This window comes from Strigops habroptila, chromosome 11 (genome assembly GCF_004027225.2).
Source record: "Strigops habroptila isolate Jane chromosome 11, bStrHab1.2.pri, whole genome shotgun sequence".
Lineage (NCBI taxonomy): Eukaryota > Metazoa > Chordata > Aves > Psittaciformes > Psittacidae > Strigops > Strigops habroptila.
Window position 1 is genome coordinate 25737556 of NC_046360.1, and position 17250 is coordinate 25754805.

The 17250-nt window shown below is 35.8% G+C and overlaps 1 protein-coding gene across 1 annotated transcript in view; it reads right to left on the reverse strand.

The window, feature by feature from the left end:
• The window catches only part of DNAH12 (dynein axonemal heavy chain 12), a 71806-nt gene that overhangs the window by 10258 nt on the left and 44298 nt on the right, over positions 1-17250 (reverse strand). Inside the window, exons 47-65 of the mRNA XM_030500842.1 lie at positions 16857-16990; positions 16337-16499; positions 15846-15926; positions 14440-14616; positions 13526-13657; positions 12979-13068; positions 11298-11438; positions 10917-11158; positions 10423-10570; positions 9653-9798; positions 8117-8331; positions 7010-7202; positions 5930-6122; positions 4747-4919; positions 4131-4271; positions 2847-3005; positions 1709-1853; positions 729-879; positions 151-404 (exon numbers count right to left, since the gene is read on the reverse strand). Of these exons, the coding sequence (XP_030356702.1) occupies positions 151-404; positions 729-879; positions 1709-1853; positions 2847-3005; positions 4131-4271; positions 4747-4919; positions 5930-6122; positions 7010-7202; positions 8117-8331; positions 9653-9798; positions 10423-10570; positions 10917-11158; positions 11298-11438; positions 12979-13068; positions 13526-13657; positions 14440-14616; positions 15846-15926; positions 16337-16499; positions 16857-16990 (3078 nt within the window). The remainder of the gene's footprint in view (positions 1-150; positions 405-728; positions 880-1708; positions 1854-2846; positions 3006-4130; positions 4272-4746; positions 4920-5929; positions 6123-7009; positions 7203-8116; positions 8332-9652; positions 9799-10422; positions 10571-10916; positions 11159-11297; positions 11439-12978; positions 13069-13525; positions 13658-14439; positions 14617-15845; positions 15927-16336; positions 16500-16856; positions 16991-17250) is intronic.

Consider the following 17250-nt stretch of genomic DNA (forward strand, 5'->3'; position numbering starts at 1 on the left):
GTCCTTTTTTGATTAAATTATCTCATCAGCAACCTCACTATATTTCAGACAGGTTCTGTATTATCAGCTGATTCGGGGATATGGTTATTTCCTAAAAATGTCATCAACTTTTCCTTTCCCCAGATACCAAATGTTTGGCAAGGCTTGTACCTTGGGTGAAGGGTAACTGGTAAGCCAGAGTCTGAAGTCTGGATGACACCTCTCATTGCTAAACTCTTCACATATTTTCTCCAGCATCGGCATCCAGGAGACAGCTAAATGGCAATTCTGTAAACAAACCCAGGTTCCTTCTTCCATTCCTTCTTCAATCATTTTTGTAGCTATAGGTCCTTGTCCTTGTCCTAATGAGATGGACTGAAACTTATCTCCAACCATCTCTCTGTCATTTGCCAATTTCAGGAGGCCTTGAACAGAAAGCATAAGATATTAGCCTTTCTTCATTTAAAAGAAGTTACGTCAGGAAAAAATGGTATTTTAAAATGTTTATTACTTTTTTTTTTTTATTTATTTATTTTTTTTTTTTAACAGGATGGTGTAGCACTGATGTAGAGTGTAGAATTGATTCAGTTTAAAATACCACTCCCATTTTTAGGGAGCACAGAATGATGCACTCAAATCTATTTGCAGAAAGTGCAAAATAATCCCCACCGTGTATTGCAGAGGAATTTCAGGTCTCCAGTCTGAAAAGCTGTACTACACTTTTGCTTTCTGTGTCTGTGTATACTTACTAGTCATGGGATCTGCTCCTGGAGATAGCACAAATATTAAAGGGACTGTAGAATGTGAATCTAAGTAACTTTTTGCTAGATCAAAAGGTGGTGGCTCTACAAATTTCTTCCCCAGATTATTAGTTACAAATGTTGTTATAGCTGGAACAATCTGGTAAAAAAAGTAAACACAAACCATTAATATAAACATAACTGCATGTTTGACAGCATCTTTTATGTACTTATATACATGTATGTAATTGTGTTACATTCCTGAGCGTACAGATACCTCTCTAGTCCTGCAGAATGCTTAAGAAGCAAAGGTTTCACCTTTTGTTGGCACCTCCCCCTCTATTTTTTTCCTTAGAAGAGGAATAATAATGCTTATAGAAAATAAAAAAATAACATATGGCATATAAACAGTATTACATTACATTACAACTTTAATTCAGGCTTTACCTGATGTGAGGACCAGTACATTATCCCTTAGTAAATAGGAATGTAATCATTTTAAATAATATTAAGGAGCAATGGTAATATGTACTTTAAATCCTAACACTGACTGTTCCTCAAGTACATACAATACAATTTTCTATGTGCACCAAAGGCAGAATGTGTTAAAAGTTCACCTTGGCTGTTCAAATAAACAAATTTTATCTCTCTTTGCCTTGAAATCCTTTGTAAGAAAGCACATGGTACTAGGTCCTCTGTGTACTTGTTTAGGCTAATATATCCTGCTCTCAAGTACATTGGGTGCACCAGCAAATAGGCTAAACATGAAGCAGTACTTAAAAACGACAATGAGTATACCCTGAAAGATGCATTAAATCATGTCAGACAAAACATCTCAATTGATGGTTGTGGTGTTTGTATTTCTCAGTTGCAAAATACAAATAGCACTTATTTTTTTAATAAAGTATGATGAAGATCAGATTAGTTATTTTAACAACCAGTGCAAACAGAGGAGCAGTCTGCAAACACTTGATAACAGATCATTTTACCTTATCTGGTCTTAAGCACCGAAGAATTATAATCTTCTGCAATTCATTTAATGTATTATTCAATTGTTCTGGTAATGGAAAGCTTTGTGGCTCTCTGCTGTCATAAATTTTTTGCCATTCACCTACATTTTCAGAGACGTGGCTCCTACACGAAAGAAAGAAAAAAAGCACTTACAATTACTTTAAATACCTGCAGTCTGTTTTTTGATGTTCTTTAAAAACCAATTATATTGTATTGTCATACAAGCCACTCCACACCTACATCAGCAAATAATGTTACAGCTGAGCTTCTCTGTGCTGAAGAGCAAAAAAATCTTTTCCCAACATGCTGTTGCAGACATACAAGACTCCACCTGAAAGGTTCAGAGTTGACAATAAGTTCTGCCTATGCCTCCAGCCAGCACTGCTTGGACCTTCCTAGGCCTGGGTGAATTTTCTGCCTCTCATATTGCAGGAAAACTCCACTGTTTAACCAAAGAAAATTAACAGGAAATTCAACCAGGGAAAAAAATCATTTTCCTTTGCACTACATGCAGTGGATGTCCTCTACAATGGGGCAACTCTCAGACTTATTGAAAGGATGGATCATCATCCACATTGGTACTAAAACGCCAAAGGGAGAGAAACACAAACCAGCCCCAAACAATTTCTTCTAACAGAGCAGTGTTTCCACAGTCAGATCCAAATCCTCCAAATATTCAGGCTATGTCAGTTATTCATATGCAAGACTTCTGCAGCCATGCTGGCTCCAAAATTTAGAGTTAAGTTCTATTTAAATTCAGAGTGAAAGTTTCCTGATTCCTCTCCCAGCACTGCAGTGGAATTTTGCTACATACACTTCCCTTGGCCTCCACTGACTGCCTTGCAAAATTGTTTCTCTACTATGGAGACATTCCAAAAGAAAATTTTATTCAGGGAATGCCTCAAATTACTTTGGAAAATAGCTTCATTAAATAATATTATAATTAGTGATCTGGCTGTTTGACTTATTTAAATGAAACAGACCTACTGATGAAAAAAGGGGATGGTTTACTATGTTGGCAGTCTGGAAAAAGTATAGGAAACATTTCTTTCAGCATGTTACACATATTTTGGTCAAAACCAATTAAAGCTAATTCACATCAACATTTTATTATACCTCAGTTCTTTCAAAGCTGGGATTTCACTTGCACGACATAATTCATCCCAGCTCTTATCTGATAGCCAAGATGGATCTGGATTCTTGTAGATATTCTTGAGACCCACACCCCCAGTTAGTAAGAACATAAACTCATGATGCTCTATTTCATTTCTAGCCCTATATTAAAAAAGAGAGATGGATAATACTCGGTTATTGAGATTCAATTTTACATCATATAAAGAGTTGTTTAAAATTAATTACAGTTCACTGCTATTTTGTAATACTTCAATAACAGCTGAGATCAGATCTCAATATTCTATATAGTTAAAAAACTGTATGGTAAAAATGACTGCTTAAGCTTATAATAAGGGTTTTGTGAGGTAAATCATACAACTATAAAACTGTTTAGGTTGGAAAAGACCTTTAAGATCATTGAGTCCAGCCGCTAACCCAGCACTGCCAAGTCCACCACTAAACCATGTCCTTAAGTGCCACATCTACACGTCTTTTACATACCTCCAGGGACAGTGACTCCACCACCTCCCTGGGCAGTGCATAAACACTGTAATTAAGTAAGTATGCACATTATGATTGTTATTGTGCAATTTTCACAGAATCGTAAAATGCTTTGGGTTGGAAGGTATCTTAAAGCTCATCCAGTTCCAACCCCCTGCCATGGGCAGGGACACCTTCCACTAGAGCAGGTTGCTCCAAGCCCCTGTGTCCAACCTGGCCTTGAACACTGCCAGGGATGGGGCAGCCACAGCTTCTCTGGGCACCCTGTGCCAGCACCTCAGCACCCTCATAGTGAAGAATTTTGTCCTAATATCTAATCTTAATCTCCCCTCTGTCATCCTAAAGCCATTCCCCTTATCCTGTCACTACATGTCCTTGTAAAATGTCCCTCTCCAGATTTTTTGGAGGCCCAATTTTGAACTCATCTTTCATTTCACAATGTATTGATACAAAATTACAAAAACCCAGCAATTATTCTTGACATAAGGATGTTATGTGGCACTACCCAGGTCTTTTAAAGGGAGTCAAAGATGTATCATTGACAAAAGCATAGATTTAAATGAGAATAGGATCATTCTTTTCATAATATGTACAGTACTAGCAAGGCATGCACTCACATACTCTTTCACTTGTAAATATTATCTCTATTAGAAAACCCCAAACATTCATGACCTTACTTCAAAGGCATTATCAATATGTACAAGAATATATCTCATCAATACCTTTTTTTATGAAAATAAAATCATTAGTTTCTGTTATTAAGAGACTTCACAAAAGTGAGCTTACATGAGAACATTACAACACAGCAAAAACGAGAAGAGCAGCTTGTCCTTTTCAAACAGTGAGCGACACACGTTGCAATACAAATTGTATGTGAAGTGGTCATTGAGATATCGAAGTCGCTTCTTCAAAATTTTGGATTTGTTACTAAAAGGAAAGTGAGAAACTGAGACTTCAAATTTAATGACTTAGGCAATCTGTTAACAAATATAAAGCAATTTAGAGTTGTGGAGGAATTATATTAGTCCTACAGGCTCCACAAGGGACTTGGATGCCCATTTCCCCAAAATTTCAATTACACTCAATGTTTTACAGTTCTTTTAGAGACCCAAGTGAAATAATGAGCTGAAACCAATTCAGTCAGGTGGTGGCACCCAGTGTTCATAGTGGAGCCTAGTTCAGAACCAGACTTCACCCTTTCTTTAAGTCACATTCTTAAATAAAGCACATGCTGATAGGTCATTATTTGCTCGAACAGTAACTAAAAGAGCATTTACTTCGTGAACAAATTGTACTTTCTTTCAAAAGCCTTCATTTCAGGAGGGATAAGAGGTAAAAAGTTTCAGAATGGAGAGAACCGTTCATAAGAAGAGAAAAAAACCCCCAGAAATAGTGTATTTACCTGTCATGAATAGAGTTTATGAAGAGCTTAACAAACCAACTAAGGGAGTACTGGTACATGGGATCAATGTTTGCCAAGTCTGCAATACTAAAGAACAGCACCGATGAATGCTTTGCAACAGGTCGATAGCCTTCTCGGGATTCAGCTAATTTAAGTTCTGTTTTCTCTGCAACCTAAATATCAATAATAGTGGATAAAGAAAAGCTTTCAATATTCTTTGTATGAAAATACTAGTACTTAATGACATAATTAAAATAATTCTATACAGCACTTTATAACACCAGAGCAAGATAACTTTCATGATCCAGAAGGCACAGTCACAGCAGGTAATGACTACACTAGGTAAAATGAGTACTTGCCCCTACCACAGCACTGCCTGATCTATGCCTGTACTCCAGGATGCAATTGTAGTCAAAGCAAAGGACAAAGGAGGCACAACAGTTTTGATGCATCATTTAGCATTAAAAGTACCAATCTATCTCTGCAATATTCAAACACATGATTTATTTCAGACTGGTTATGCACATAAGGTCTACTTATTCTACTGCAAATCAGCTTTATACAAAATAATACTTCGAATATAAAAAGGTTTTTCAAAATTTGACCAGACAAATTCTGACATTAAGTTTGATAGTTGTTGGCAAACAGCAGTAAGGCCAACATCAGCTTAAAGAAAACACTAATATTTGATTTCTCTTAAGCCTATAGTAATTTAAAAAATGCAAAGCAAAATAATCATTATTCTCTTACCAATGTCATTTAGCTCTCACGGACTTCAGCTGGTATCTTCTGCATTAAGTAAAACAAAAGACTCTGCACTTGTGTACTTACCTCAGTCACCTGGATTATTAATGTCCCTCTGAACAGTTTTGGTTTTGTTTTTGGTTTTTTTTTAAAGGTTACTTTGTTTCTTTATCTTAACACATTACCTCCACTTCAGAATTTACTTCTCACTCAGTCCTTCTAGATAGACACACATTCTTCAAAATATTTTTAATTGAAGACTGAAAAAGCCATCAGTAAAGATTCTACAATGGATCCACTTTTATTTCTCTTCACACTTCACAAGCACAGAACTTCCTCCTCACACTTTGCATCTAACTCACAGACTTTCTACCAGCTGCACATTATAACATTTAATTTCTCCCTATTGTTAAGGAAAGCACACATACACATTCCTTACCTGCTGTTTCTTTGTGATCTCATTAGCCATTACTTTAGCAGAATCCAAGACCTGGATAGCAGACTCATCTTCCAGAATATTCCCTTCAGATGACTGCAATGTTTCTAAAATTTTCCTCTCAATTTCTTTTAGATGCTTTTTATTGGCTGCAGACTGAACGATAAGAGCATTTCTCTCCTCTTCTAATTCTCGTCTAACAAAGGAAAACACACACAGCAAAACCAGTCAATGCTCCTCTTCCACTGGCTGTAAAGGAAGCCCATAAAGACGACTCCCTCTTCCTACAATACGCATCTGTGAATATTCTCTTCGGTTTAAACAGATTGTTGCTGTTCAGCATATATTTACAATTCTGAGTATAGATTTCTTTGCATAACTTGAGTTCAGTATTTAGAAATTAAACTTCAACATCTTAGCATTTTGCAAATGTCAGCATGTCCTAGTTAACCTTCATTATACCCCTGCTGTCTGAAATAAAACCATGTCATATGCAGCAGAAATTTATTGCTGGAAACACTTTTTTAGCAAACAGAGTTTAGCCCAATTGCATAGAAATTTCTGTAAATTTCTGTAAAACCCAGATATTACTTCTTTGTGTTTCTGTGAGGATTCACATAAGGCCCCTAATCCGTTTCAGAGGCACTGTGCATTTATTTCTTATGAAATGAAAACTAAATCCTCATAATTCTGCATCCTTGTCTGGCAGCTCAGTCACATGGGAAAAACCCAAACCAATAATGATTTAAACTTCAAATAATATTTACACCATTTTCTAACATTCAAGAAGTACTCCAGGAGAAAAATGCCGTGATTTTACATCCTTTTTTACATCTGCTGTTCTAATTAACTTGTGGACACTTACCCCACAGTAAACATGACAATCTGTTTCCCGAACAAACTTTTTAGATATGAAAACTAGAAAAACAACCTTTTTCTTTCTGTTTTTTTTAAAAAAGCTGTTCCTGAGCAACACTTACACTAGGGACCATTTATTTTGCTCCACAATAAATTCATCCCTCAGTTTCTTGGAATTATACCATAAAAAATTTTCATGGCTATTTGCCATAAAGAGAAACTTACCTCTCTTTCGCTACGACAATACCCAGCAACTGGTCTTCAAGTCCCTCTGGTGTTATCATGAAGTTGAGTAAAGAAACTTTTGTAGAAATTTCAGGCAGATAATGTGGATTTCTCAGTTTTGTGGTAATAAAAAACTTAAAATCACTGGAATACTCAATAACAGCCTCACCAAGACTGATAAATTCCATGCCTCCTAAAGTTGAGAAATGTTAAGAAAAACATTATTATCTACTTCAACTACTTACTGAAAACACCCCACATGTTTGTGATTAAGTAAAAGCAACTTTCCTGTCAATGACAGATTTCCTGAAAAGTAAAAGTCAATAAATGAATAAATCTGATACTCTGAAAAATTCTCACAGACTCCAGTGAGGCCACATTCTACTCTTAGCAGATGAAATTGCGTCATCTAATTATTACTGTACTTACAATGCTGGAGATGGTAATAGAGAGCCACGGAATTATGCTCAAATATGACATTCTTACAGACTACTTTCTTTGAATTACCTGTCTGAAATTGGGAACTAGGAAACTCAAAAAAAGAGAAAGTAAGAGAAAGTGTTTCAGCTTTTTTCTGTTAAGTATTAACATGAAAACCAGTAAAGTAAAGCTATATAAGAAGGAAGTAAAAAAGTGTTTGTGTTTATCTGCATTTTCTTGCCTTCTTGCAGGAAGAAAAGAAAGAAAAGTTGAAACCCAAATTCATAGCTACCTAGCAAGTTCCAGGGAAACACAGGAAAATTGTACGTTGAGCAGAATGCCTTGACAGCTTTTCTTGATTTGTGCAAAATTTATTAGACTAAAACACATGAAAATGAACAAGCAAAATGTAATTTCACTGACAATCTTCCCTTTGCAGAGTCAAGTGTCTTTATTTAGTCTCCTGGAGTGACATGGTGAAGGTTTTCATACAAAACCACTATCATGTGATATATGAATATTCATTAAAAAATAAAACAAAACTTCAGGCTGTTGTGAAATTACCTTCCTCTTACCACAGGCAGCCGTCAGCCAGAGAGTAACATAAGAAATGTCAGATGGTACCATAGACTGTAAGGTGAACGTTAATGTAATCTACTTCAAGGTTAAAAGTTAATTTTGCTGTACCTTGTTTAAAAGTCTGTTTTAGTAGCACAGGGTCAAGTGATGGGTCTAGTTCTCCCCCAACATTTTCTAGCAGAAGTGGATTTCCAAACTGAATGCAGTTCTCCACGGTTCTCATATAATCGGTGTCAGTGACCTTGATAACATTCAGGCGATTTTCCTTCTCAAAATTCTTGATCCATTTATTTGCTTGACCTTGAGGATCAATCATTAGTGGCCTGGAAACACACACAAGAACACAGAGTTTTTCAGAATTTTAAACTACTTTAAAATGTTCCTGTGTCAGGTTGTCAAAGAAAAAAGTGAAACAATTTTGATTCTGTTATTTTAAGAGATCAGTAAAAAAATCGATGTACAGGTGTTTCATCTTAATTTGATAGGTAGTATCAAAAACAGTTGTAAGAGTTGCAAACAATGTTCATAACATTTTTCACAAAATACACCAGAAAGTAGAATTTTTGTAAAATCTTGTTCTGCCTCTCCCCAGGAATCTCAGTATTTACATTTTTTTTTTAATTTTTGCAAATTTTGAGCTTTTTCATATATTTTTTCACTAAAAAAATAAAAATTAACAATTAGTTGTGGTTTAAATCTGAGATGTTGGTATTTCAGCTAGTGAAACACTGGAAATATAAGTGGGGCAGGGAAAAGTGACAATATTTTAACTTTGTTTAACAGATTTGTCCCCCTTTGCACTTGCTGATTTCACCTATATGTATGTATTTAATAAGTAAGTCAGGCATGAATGATACCAAACACATCCTCTAACTGCACCCTCAGAGAACTAAGCAGCTAAAAATGGAATTACACACTGTAATCTGAATATAATCTGAATCTACCACAAAGACTAATTCTTAAGAAAACAGATCACAAGAACATCACTGGAAAGTTTTATAATCTTGTATTTCTACTGACTGCAGATTATTTGCAGACAGCTGTCACAAGTTTTCATATAATGTAATAGGTATAATCTTTGAAATAAAATTTCAATTTGAATAAAAAACTTCTTAATGGTCCTAAAAGAATCCTTTATATAGATCTGAGTTTCACACACAGTAAATATCTATACAACATAAAAATGTCATCTGAGAGCACGATAACAGTAAGAACCTGAAGTGGACTGTGGTATCTGGACCCTGCAATTTACATAACCTGAATCCAATCATTAAACATGCAAAGAACTAGGATTTCTGTGCAGCTCTAGAACTGTTTCTTACAAATATATTAGCTACTAATAGGATGACAAGGCACAATATTAAAAAAAAAACCCCAACAAACAAAAACCCACAAACAAAGAAACCCCTTTATCCAGGAGCCCGGCATCACCTGCAAGGAAACCTTTCAAGTAACTACATACACAAGACTCTAAAATGTTATACCTCTTAAATTTCACAGGAGCTGGGCCTAAAGATCCCACTCCTGCTTTCAACTGCATTGTCTCTACAGAAGCTCCATTGTTTCTAGATACTTACTTTGCTTTAAAAAATAAAGAAGTGAAAACTTGCTTGGATTTGAAAATTAAACCTTTTCGTCACCTACCAACGTCTTGAATTGTCAACAATGACCCCATTGTCTACAGAAAATGCATCAGTTGGCAAACCAGCAATATTCCAGGCTCTTATTTTTATTGGGTCACCAAGAGTCTTACTCAGAGAGAAAGTCTCAGAACAAGGGATACTTTTCTCCTGGAAAAAAAGAAAAGAAAAGCTCATTTACCTTTATTGCACGTTTCTTTACACCCTTTATTAAATGCCACCTCAATCCAAAGTGACAACGTGCATTTCCTTTTAAGAGTTTGAAATAGGTCAAGGATAAGTAAAAATCCCGGGAAAAATAAAATCATAGTTTCAATAGCTAACTGTATTTCCACATGGAATATTTAGTCTCCAAATTTTGTAGGATTTGTCCAGTTTTTTGCACATTCTAAAAGTGGGGGTTTTGTTACATAAAGTTATGACAACGCATTACCTTACGAAACTCACACACAGCTGCAAGTCATCTAATGACTGTATCTTCCATTAACTCAATATATAATCCAATGCTGATTTGTTACTGTTTAATGTCACAGCCACAATCAGTCTCTGTACCCAGTTCTGGGCTCCTCAGTACAGGAAAGACAAGGAGCTACTGGAGAGGGTCCAGTGGGAGGAATCCGTAAATTCACCCATTTATTTAAATTCAAAATTTACTGAATATTGGATCAGTGAGTTTATCCCATTGATCTTAGTGAGTTTTAAAAGGCTAATATTAAAGAAACAACAAGGGATTTTTTTTAAGCCTTTTGCAGTAGTCTGAGACAACTTTCTAACCTTGCACAGTTTGCTCCAATCTCTGGTACATTCTTGTCGAAATCCAGCAGTAAAAGCTCCGAGATATGCTATCACACCAGCTGATATCAGAACATCTCCTGTTAAATTATCATATACATCTTGAAGATCATTTGCAGCATTATTCCATCTATGACAAGCAGAAGATAAAGAAAAAACTGGTGCTGAAACCTCCACGTTAATGATATTGATGATAACAATCAACATTTGTTGTTGTTGTTGATCTTGACTTCAGGTGGAGAATAAGGACATTGCATCTATGTATTTTATTTTTGTTTTGAAGACTTTCTCTACGATTCTCCCAATGTTGCTGCCCACATTTTTACATTACAAACAATTAGGAATTTTTCAAGGGCCCAGATTCTTAAGCAGTACAGCCTTCAGACAGAGATACAGCATTAAATGCTCACAGTACTCAAGTTCAAATTCTATTTCAACAATGGCTGTTACATCTGACATCTGAACTTTAACCTGACCTTGATTTCTCTCCACCAAGGCCTCCAATTAACTTCTCTGCTCGTTCTAGTTTTTTAGCACACAGGTCAACCTGGAATTCTAAACGAGCCTTTTCTTCAGTTTTCTCAGTGAAGGTTTGTTCCAAAGCAGCCAAATCACGTTCAACTTCTGCAAGTTCTTCTCTCTTCTGATTCAAGAGTGCCAGTGTCTCTCCTAAGGACTGTTGTGCCTCTTTTAGACGAGCCTTCTTGGGTGCAACCACCTATTAAATTATAACCAATATACAAATGCTTAAAGCACATTTTTGTAACTCACTTTACTATTTAATACAATGCTTAGGGTGAATATACCAAGCAAAAGAAAGATTTCATAGCACTGAGGGACTAGGATCAAGACCGCACCTTTGCCACCCTGTCATACATCTCCATCGCTGTAATCCATTTGCATAAACCCTCTGCTGCTGAGGAAGCTTTAGCCACCTTTTGTGGATCAAACTCAGGATTAGTTAAGTATTCAGTCCGAATCTTCTGCATGATAGCTGCCTGGATAACAAAAGTATTTTAGCTCATCAAAGTATTGTGAGTGACACTTGAAAATGACACTGATTGATTGCCATTTCTCTACACAATGAAATAAGGAAGAAGTAGTCAGTATTAATTACAGTAGAAATCAGTTTCTTTTGATTTTCCTATCATGCTTTGTGGTCTTTCCCCGTTTTCATTCTAATCTTTTCCTTACTCTTTATAATCATGAATTTGGTATGTGTTCCATGTGGCAGCTACCCGAGTGCTAAGAGCATTACAGTCAAGTAGAAGCCTTAATTTATGCTGTCCTTTGTGCAAAACATGCTAATTTCATTATTTGCTATTTTTTCTCAAGACAGAGCTGTTGGGGAGCATTATAAACACGTATTTCTATGAATGCAAGACAAACCCAAATGAACTACATTGGTGTGCCTACTATCGGGGACCAGTTTTATAAATGGCAAAGCATATTTCAGTTCCACTGAATCGGGCAAATGGCAGGAATCACACTCTCAGTAAGATCCTGGGGACAAGTGGTTATATTTTAAATCAAGTTAAATAGTTAGTATATTTCTGTGTTTATTGTATATCTTCTAGTATACTTCACAAAATATTACTCTTTTTATCAGCATTCATTCAATCAAAACAATACAATTGGAAACAGCCATTAAGAAGAGCACTAATGTGGGCAGTTATTTAGAAATAGGAAAAGTCTGTAATGCTGAGTAATTGATTTAGAAAAACCAGCACAAAAAAGTCATAGGGAGGTTGGATACAGATCAAATGTTCACTGGTTCCATACAAAAAAACCAACCCAACCAGAACAGAATACATAAAACGAGGGTAAAAAGACCCAGATTCAGCAGAAACAGGAGATAACTCTTCATTCCACTTAAAGCAGACTTCTGGAATGCTTTGTAAAATAAAAAAAATCTTGTAGATACAAAAAGTTCACATGGGCTTAAGAGGACAAGGGAAATTACAGAAGAGAGACCTACTCAAAGTCACCAAACACACAGAAACAACATCTAGCTTTGGAAGTCCTTCACTTGAAGTGCCAGAGGCTTGAAGAATATTTGGAGAAATTATCATATATAATATTCCTTTCAAGGCACCTGCTTATGGCCTTGGACATTTTTGGACACAGGATAATGGACAGGACAAACTATTTACTCTGATACCGTTTTTTGTGGGTTATTTTTACCTTTTGATGATATACTAGCTATAAATTGCAAAGGTAGAAACATTTTGCACAGAGGACATTTGACTCAAATAGAAGACAAGCTGTATAGAAGACTCAGAACTTCCAAAAGGGAATTCTAAAACCTTCTGAAATGAAACTTACCAGGCTCATCCAGAGCAGTTTTGACTTACTTGCCGTGACCATACTCATCCTACAGAGATACCCTGTCATCTTGCAAAGATCCTTGGTCATAACAGAAGTTCACCAACTTAGGACAAATAGGGCCTCTGATATAGTATTTTCTCATTTTTTTTCCCCTGCAAGAAGGTGTGTAGATGGTAAAAAAAGAACTGAAAAATTAGACAGAAGCCTTACTGGAATATGGTCCTTGTCATACTCTTTCAAATCCTTTAAGAAATTCATGTCACCGAGCAGTTTCTTGCTCGGAGTCCAGTAATCCAAAATCTACAAAACACAGTAGAAACATTTTTTCAAGCTTTAAAACAAACACACAAACAAAACAGCAACAGCAGAAAGACTTATCTCTCTAATTAAACCTCACACATGCTTAATACTGATGACCTTGTAGCTCCTTGAGATGTCAACAGAGGAGAAACTCTATCAGATCAAATATTTCCCCCAAACCATACTTAAAGCCAAAAACTGAACAGTGTCTCCAGGAAGAGTTACATATGATTTGTTATCAATATGTGAGTCAAGCAAATTAAATGTGTCTTCTTTGCATATTGCAAAACTTAGAAAATTTGGAATTGCGGAAGTTTTCAGTAAAATAATGGATAGAGGCTCTAAGTACTTGCCTACTTTAGTGGGCACTGAGTGATCTTGTTTACTGAACAAGTGCTCTGTGTTGAGGAGAACACGAATTACACTTTTTATTTGGAACCACTGTCAGTGATTTTACCTTGCCTCTTGTTCCTGAAGGATCTTGAATTCTGTTAGGTTTTATGTCTTTCATGACACAGACAGCAGCCATGACAAGTTTGACACCAGACGGAGGATTTTTCATTGATTTGACAATTGATATATCAGAAGGCTAAAATAAAAATCACACAAATATTATGAAAACTATTATGCCTACATGCACTAAGACAAATGAACTAACAGAAAACAAGAGGAATTATAATACATTAACAATGAACAGAATTATAGAGGACTTCTAGAAAGGATGATACACTGTTAGAAAGACAATTAATGCTATCCATCAATGTTTCCTATGCAGGAGAAATAGAAGTTAAATAAATGCCAGTAACTGTGAGCTAATGATTAATTACAATCGAGTTTTAAAAAGTCCAGGTCAGAATATTTTTTTATACACTTCTGTAAGTATCATCTGAGACACCTCCTACACTTCATAACTCCTACTAAACTACCTCCTGCTATCCTAAATTCCTGCAGGACTTTCTCAACAACACTGCTTTCAGATCATGTGTAAGCCACGACAAGGACAAAAACTTCAAACCCAAGATCCAGATAATTCTTAACCATAAACAAATGCCATGTTACACACTGGTGGTCAACCTGAGCTGATACCTCAGGTTACCTCTGCTGGTAACCTCAGGTTTTGGTTACTTTTTCCACAAGTGGGCTTCCTTGCAAATAATATTTTAAATTCATATTCACCCCCCTTTTTATTCTGAATTCATGTAGAGGAAACAATACTGAACAACGACTGTACAAGTCCTGTCCTTTGCCAAAACTGAGGAAATCTAACACTTTTCAAATTCTTTTCATCTGAGTGCATTCTTTCCCAAGTAAAAGGAAAAGTGTCATCATGTTAAATAACTCCTTGAAATGCTGAAGTTTAGATCAGCTTGCCTTCAGAGTATTAAGTGCCTCAAGTGCGGCCTCCAGGGCTGGGATTGCCTCTGCCAGGTCGCTCTCACATTCATTTTTCAATGCCTGAGCTTCTTCAGCTTTTGCTGTAGCAATTTCTTCATCTACTTTTACAATTTTTCTTTTTTGTTCTACTTGTGCAGATTCTACTTCTATAGTCTGTAAAGAAAAACACATTGGTGAGCTTCCTATTGAATAGTGATTGATCAAATCAACTGAAATTACCTACTACAGCACTTATGGAATACTGTAAAACAAAAAAAAAATTGAAGTATTTCAATATTTTCATATATTTTCTATTTATGTTAAGAGAATAATTTGTTTCTTAGCATAATGCAACATCATCATGGAGCTTTAACAGTAGGTGAACTGCATGAGATCAGATTACTGTCAATAAAAGCTATTTAAAATATGTTTGAAGTTCAGGAGACAACAAACTCTTCGTGTTTGTGCACCAGGCTGTAACTAAAAATTACTAGCTTTATAGTGAGCTTTCACAGCTTCGTAGTCTATAACATTGGCTACTGAAATTTATTTGCCTTTCAATGATGAGTCAAGCCTTCATCCAAGTACGCCCTTTGCGTTCTGCAGAAGTGCCATCTTGTTTTCTTAGAGGTTTATAAGAGTAGGTAGAAAAGATATCACTGTATCTGTAAAAACACTTACAAATCAGAAGCAAGTGCATAAAACCATCAAACAAACCTTGCTTGGTTTTTTTGCATGATGCAACAATAGCATACTAGGTAAGTATATTTTTGTAAGTCAGAATTTTCAGAAGCACCTAAGAGACTGTGTCCTAAATCCCACTAAATTTCTATGAAGTTAATCCTTCTTAAAATTCTTAAAAAAAAAATAAAAATTAAATAAAATCAGGCATCTAATCCCTGTGCATGCAAAGACAGGTTGTGCAAAACTGTTCTTGGCTATTTTCGATGCTGAAGAACTATCTGTGGTTTTTGCAATGTTTATAAATGATCTTGGGAAACCTGGTCTAACCACTATTAGCACGAAAGTTCCTCTAACATCCTTCAGCATGGAGCTTAGGCAAGGACAGTACACCAGAGTCTGTATCTTACATAAAGAATACAATTTTCTTCCAGTTCTAAGGCTATAAGCATAAATAGCGGCAAGTTTCACAATACTGAAAACCCCAGTAAACAAGAATTGAGCTCAAGAACTCAACTCTTAGAAAATAAGTCACATATCAGCAACCTTATACAGGCATATTTTTCAGAACCTGTTAACAATCAGCTGAGATATTGAAGTAAAAGTACATTGTACAATTAGGATCCCTCATTCAAAGCTAATCAATAGGAAGGTGAAATTACACATCCCGAGTATACACATGCTTACATTAAAAACCACAAAGCTGTATTGTGTCACTCTACCTTCATCATTTTTGCATTATCCACTTTAGCCTCTTCCAGTTTGGGCTGCAGCTGAACTAGTTCTTGTTTCATCTCGCCAACCTATACATATGCAAAAGAATCAGGTAGGATTCACAAATGCTAAGGTTCAATTCCAACAATTTCTACAAGACTTAGATTTCACCTAATGTCTAATTTATTGATAGAAGGAAATATCATATATACAATCTCTAATTTTAAGAATTACGTTAACTTATAGTCACCTGTAAACCATTTAGGAAAGGGAAGCTCTGTTCATATGCTGCTTAGCAATACATGCTTAGAGGCCTGTGGCCCCTAGCACAACTGCTATGACTGTAGGAAAAAAGAGGCAAAATACATTTCCTATAGTTTTACTGTTGCAGATTGAGCTAAACAAAATCTGCAGCAATACTTTTGACTGACTTCTCCAGCAAAAGACCTGCTTTTGCTATACATTTTGTATTTTCAGTTCCATTTTTGTCTTAACTCACCTGTGATTCAGCAAAAGCTAGCATAGCTAGTCCATTTATATATTTCTTTTTGGCTTTCATTACAGCATCTCCTTTCTGAGTAAGAAGTTTCCGGAACACAGCAATAAGCTCAAGATAAGAAGTAGGAGTAACATAATTATGGCGTCCCAGACTTTGCAAAAACCTATTTAAAACAAAACAACTCCCAAACATGAGTACCTTTAAGGGGTTTTTGTCTTTTTTCTTTTTTTTTTTTTCAGTTTAACTAGTGTTAGCAAAGTTATGTAACTGATAAATAATAGGAGTAAACAACTTGGACAATTATATGTAATATTTTAACGCAGGTAGATAGTATACATTAACTTTTAAAACAGAAATCAGTAGTAATGAAACTCAATCACCTACTATTTTGTTGATTCTTACTTCTAAAAATTCAACTTTTGAGTTCTCTGTTGTTTGGTTTACTACTTTCAAAAGCATCACCTTTTCCCTCTTGATATTTCCCTAAGTTAATGGTTGCTTTCCAAAGAAACAGACTGACCTTGCAGAGAGTGACAAAACTGAAGTATGAAAGTATTTACAGATGGGCACAATTTCCTGACGTTCACTATCTGCGAACTGAATTGTTTCTAAGAACTTATTAGCCACACGTTCAAGGGCATCTTCAGGCCATGGCTGAGGGAGAAGTGAGGAGAGAAGCATTTGTAAAATACAGTCCTCACACCTTAAAAACATTTTTTACCATTCAAAACACCAGAATAAGACACACTAGTCCCAACTATGTTTTAAGAACAATTAATTGATATAAGGGTTAGATCAGGCAGCAAGGTCACTACCCATGCAATCTTTTCTGGCAACTCCTGGCTGATTTTCTAGCTAAAACCTGCATATTGCCATTCTACCCAAACACTTCCAGGTCTATGTCATCCTCTGGC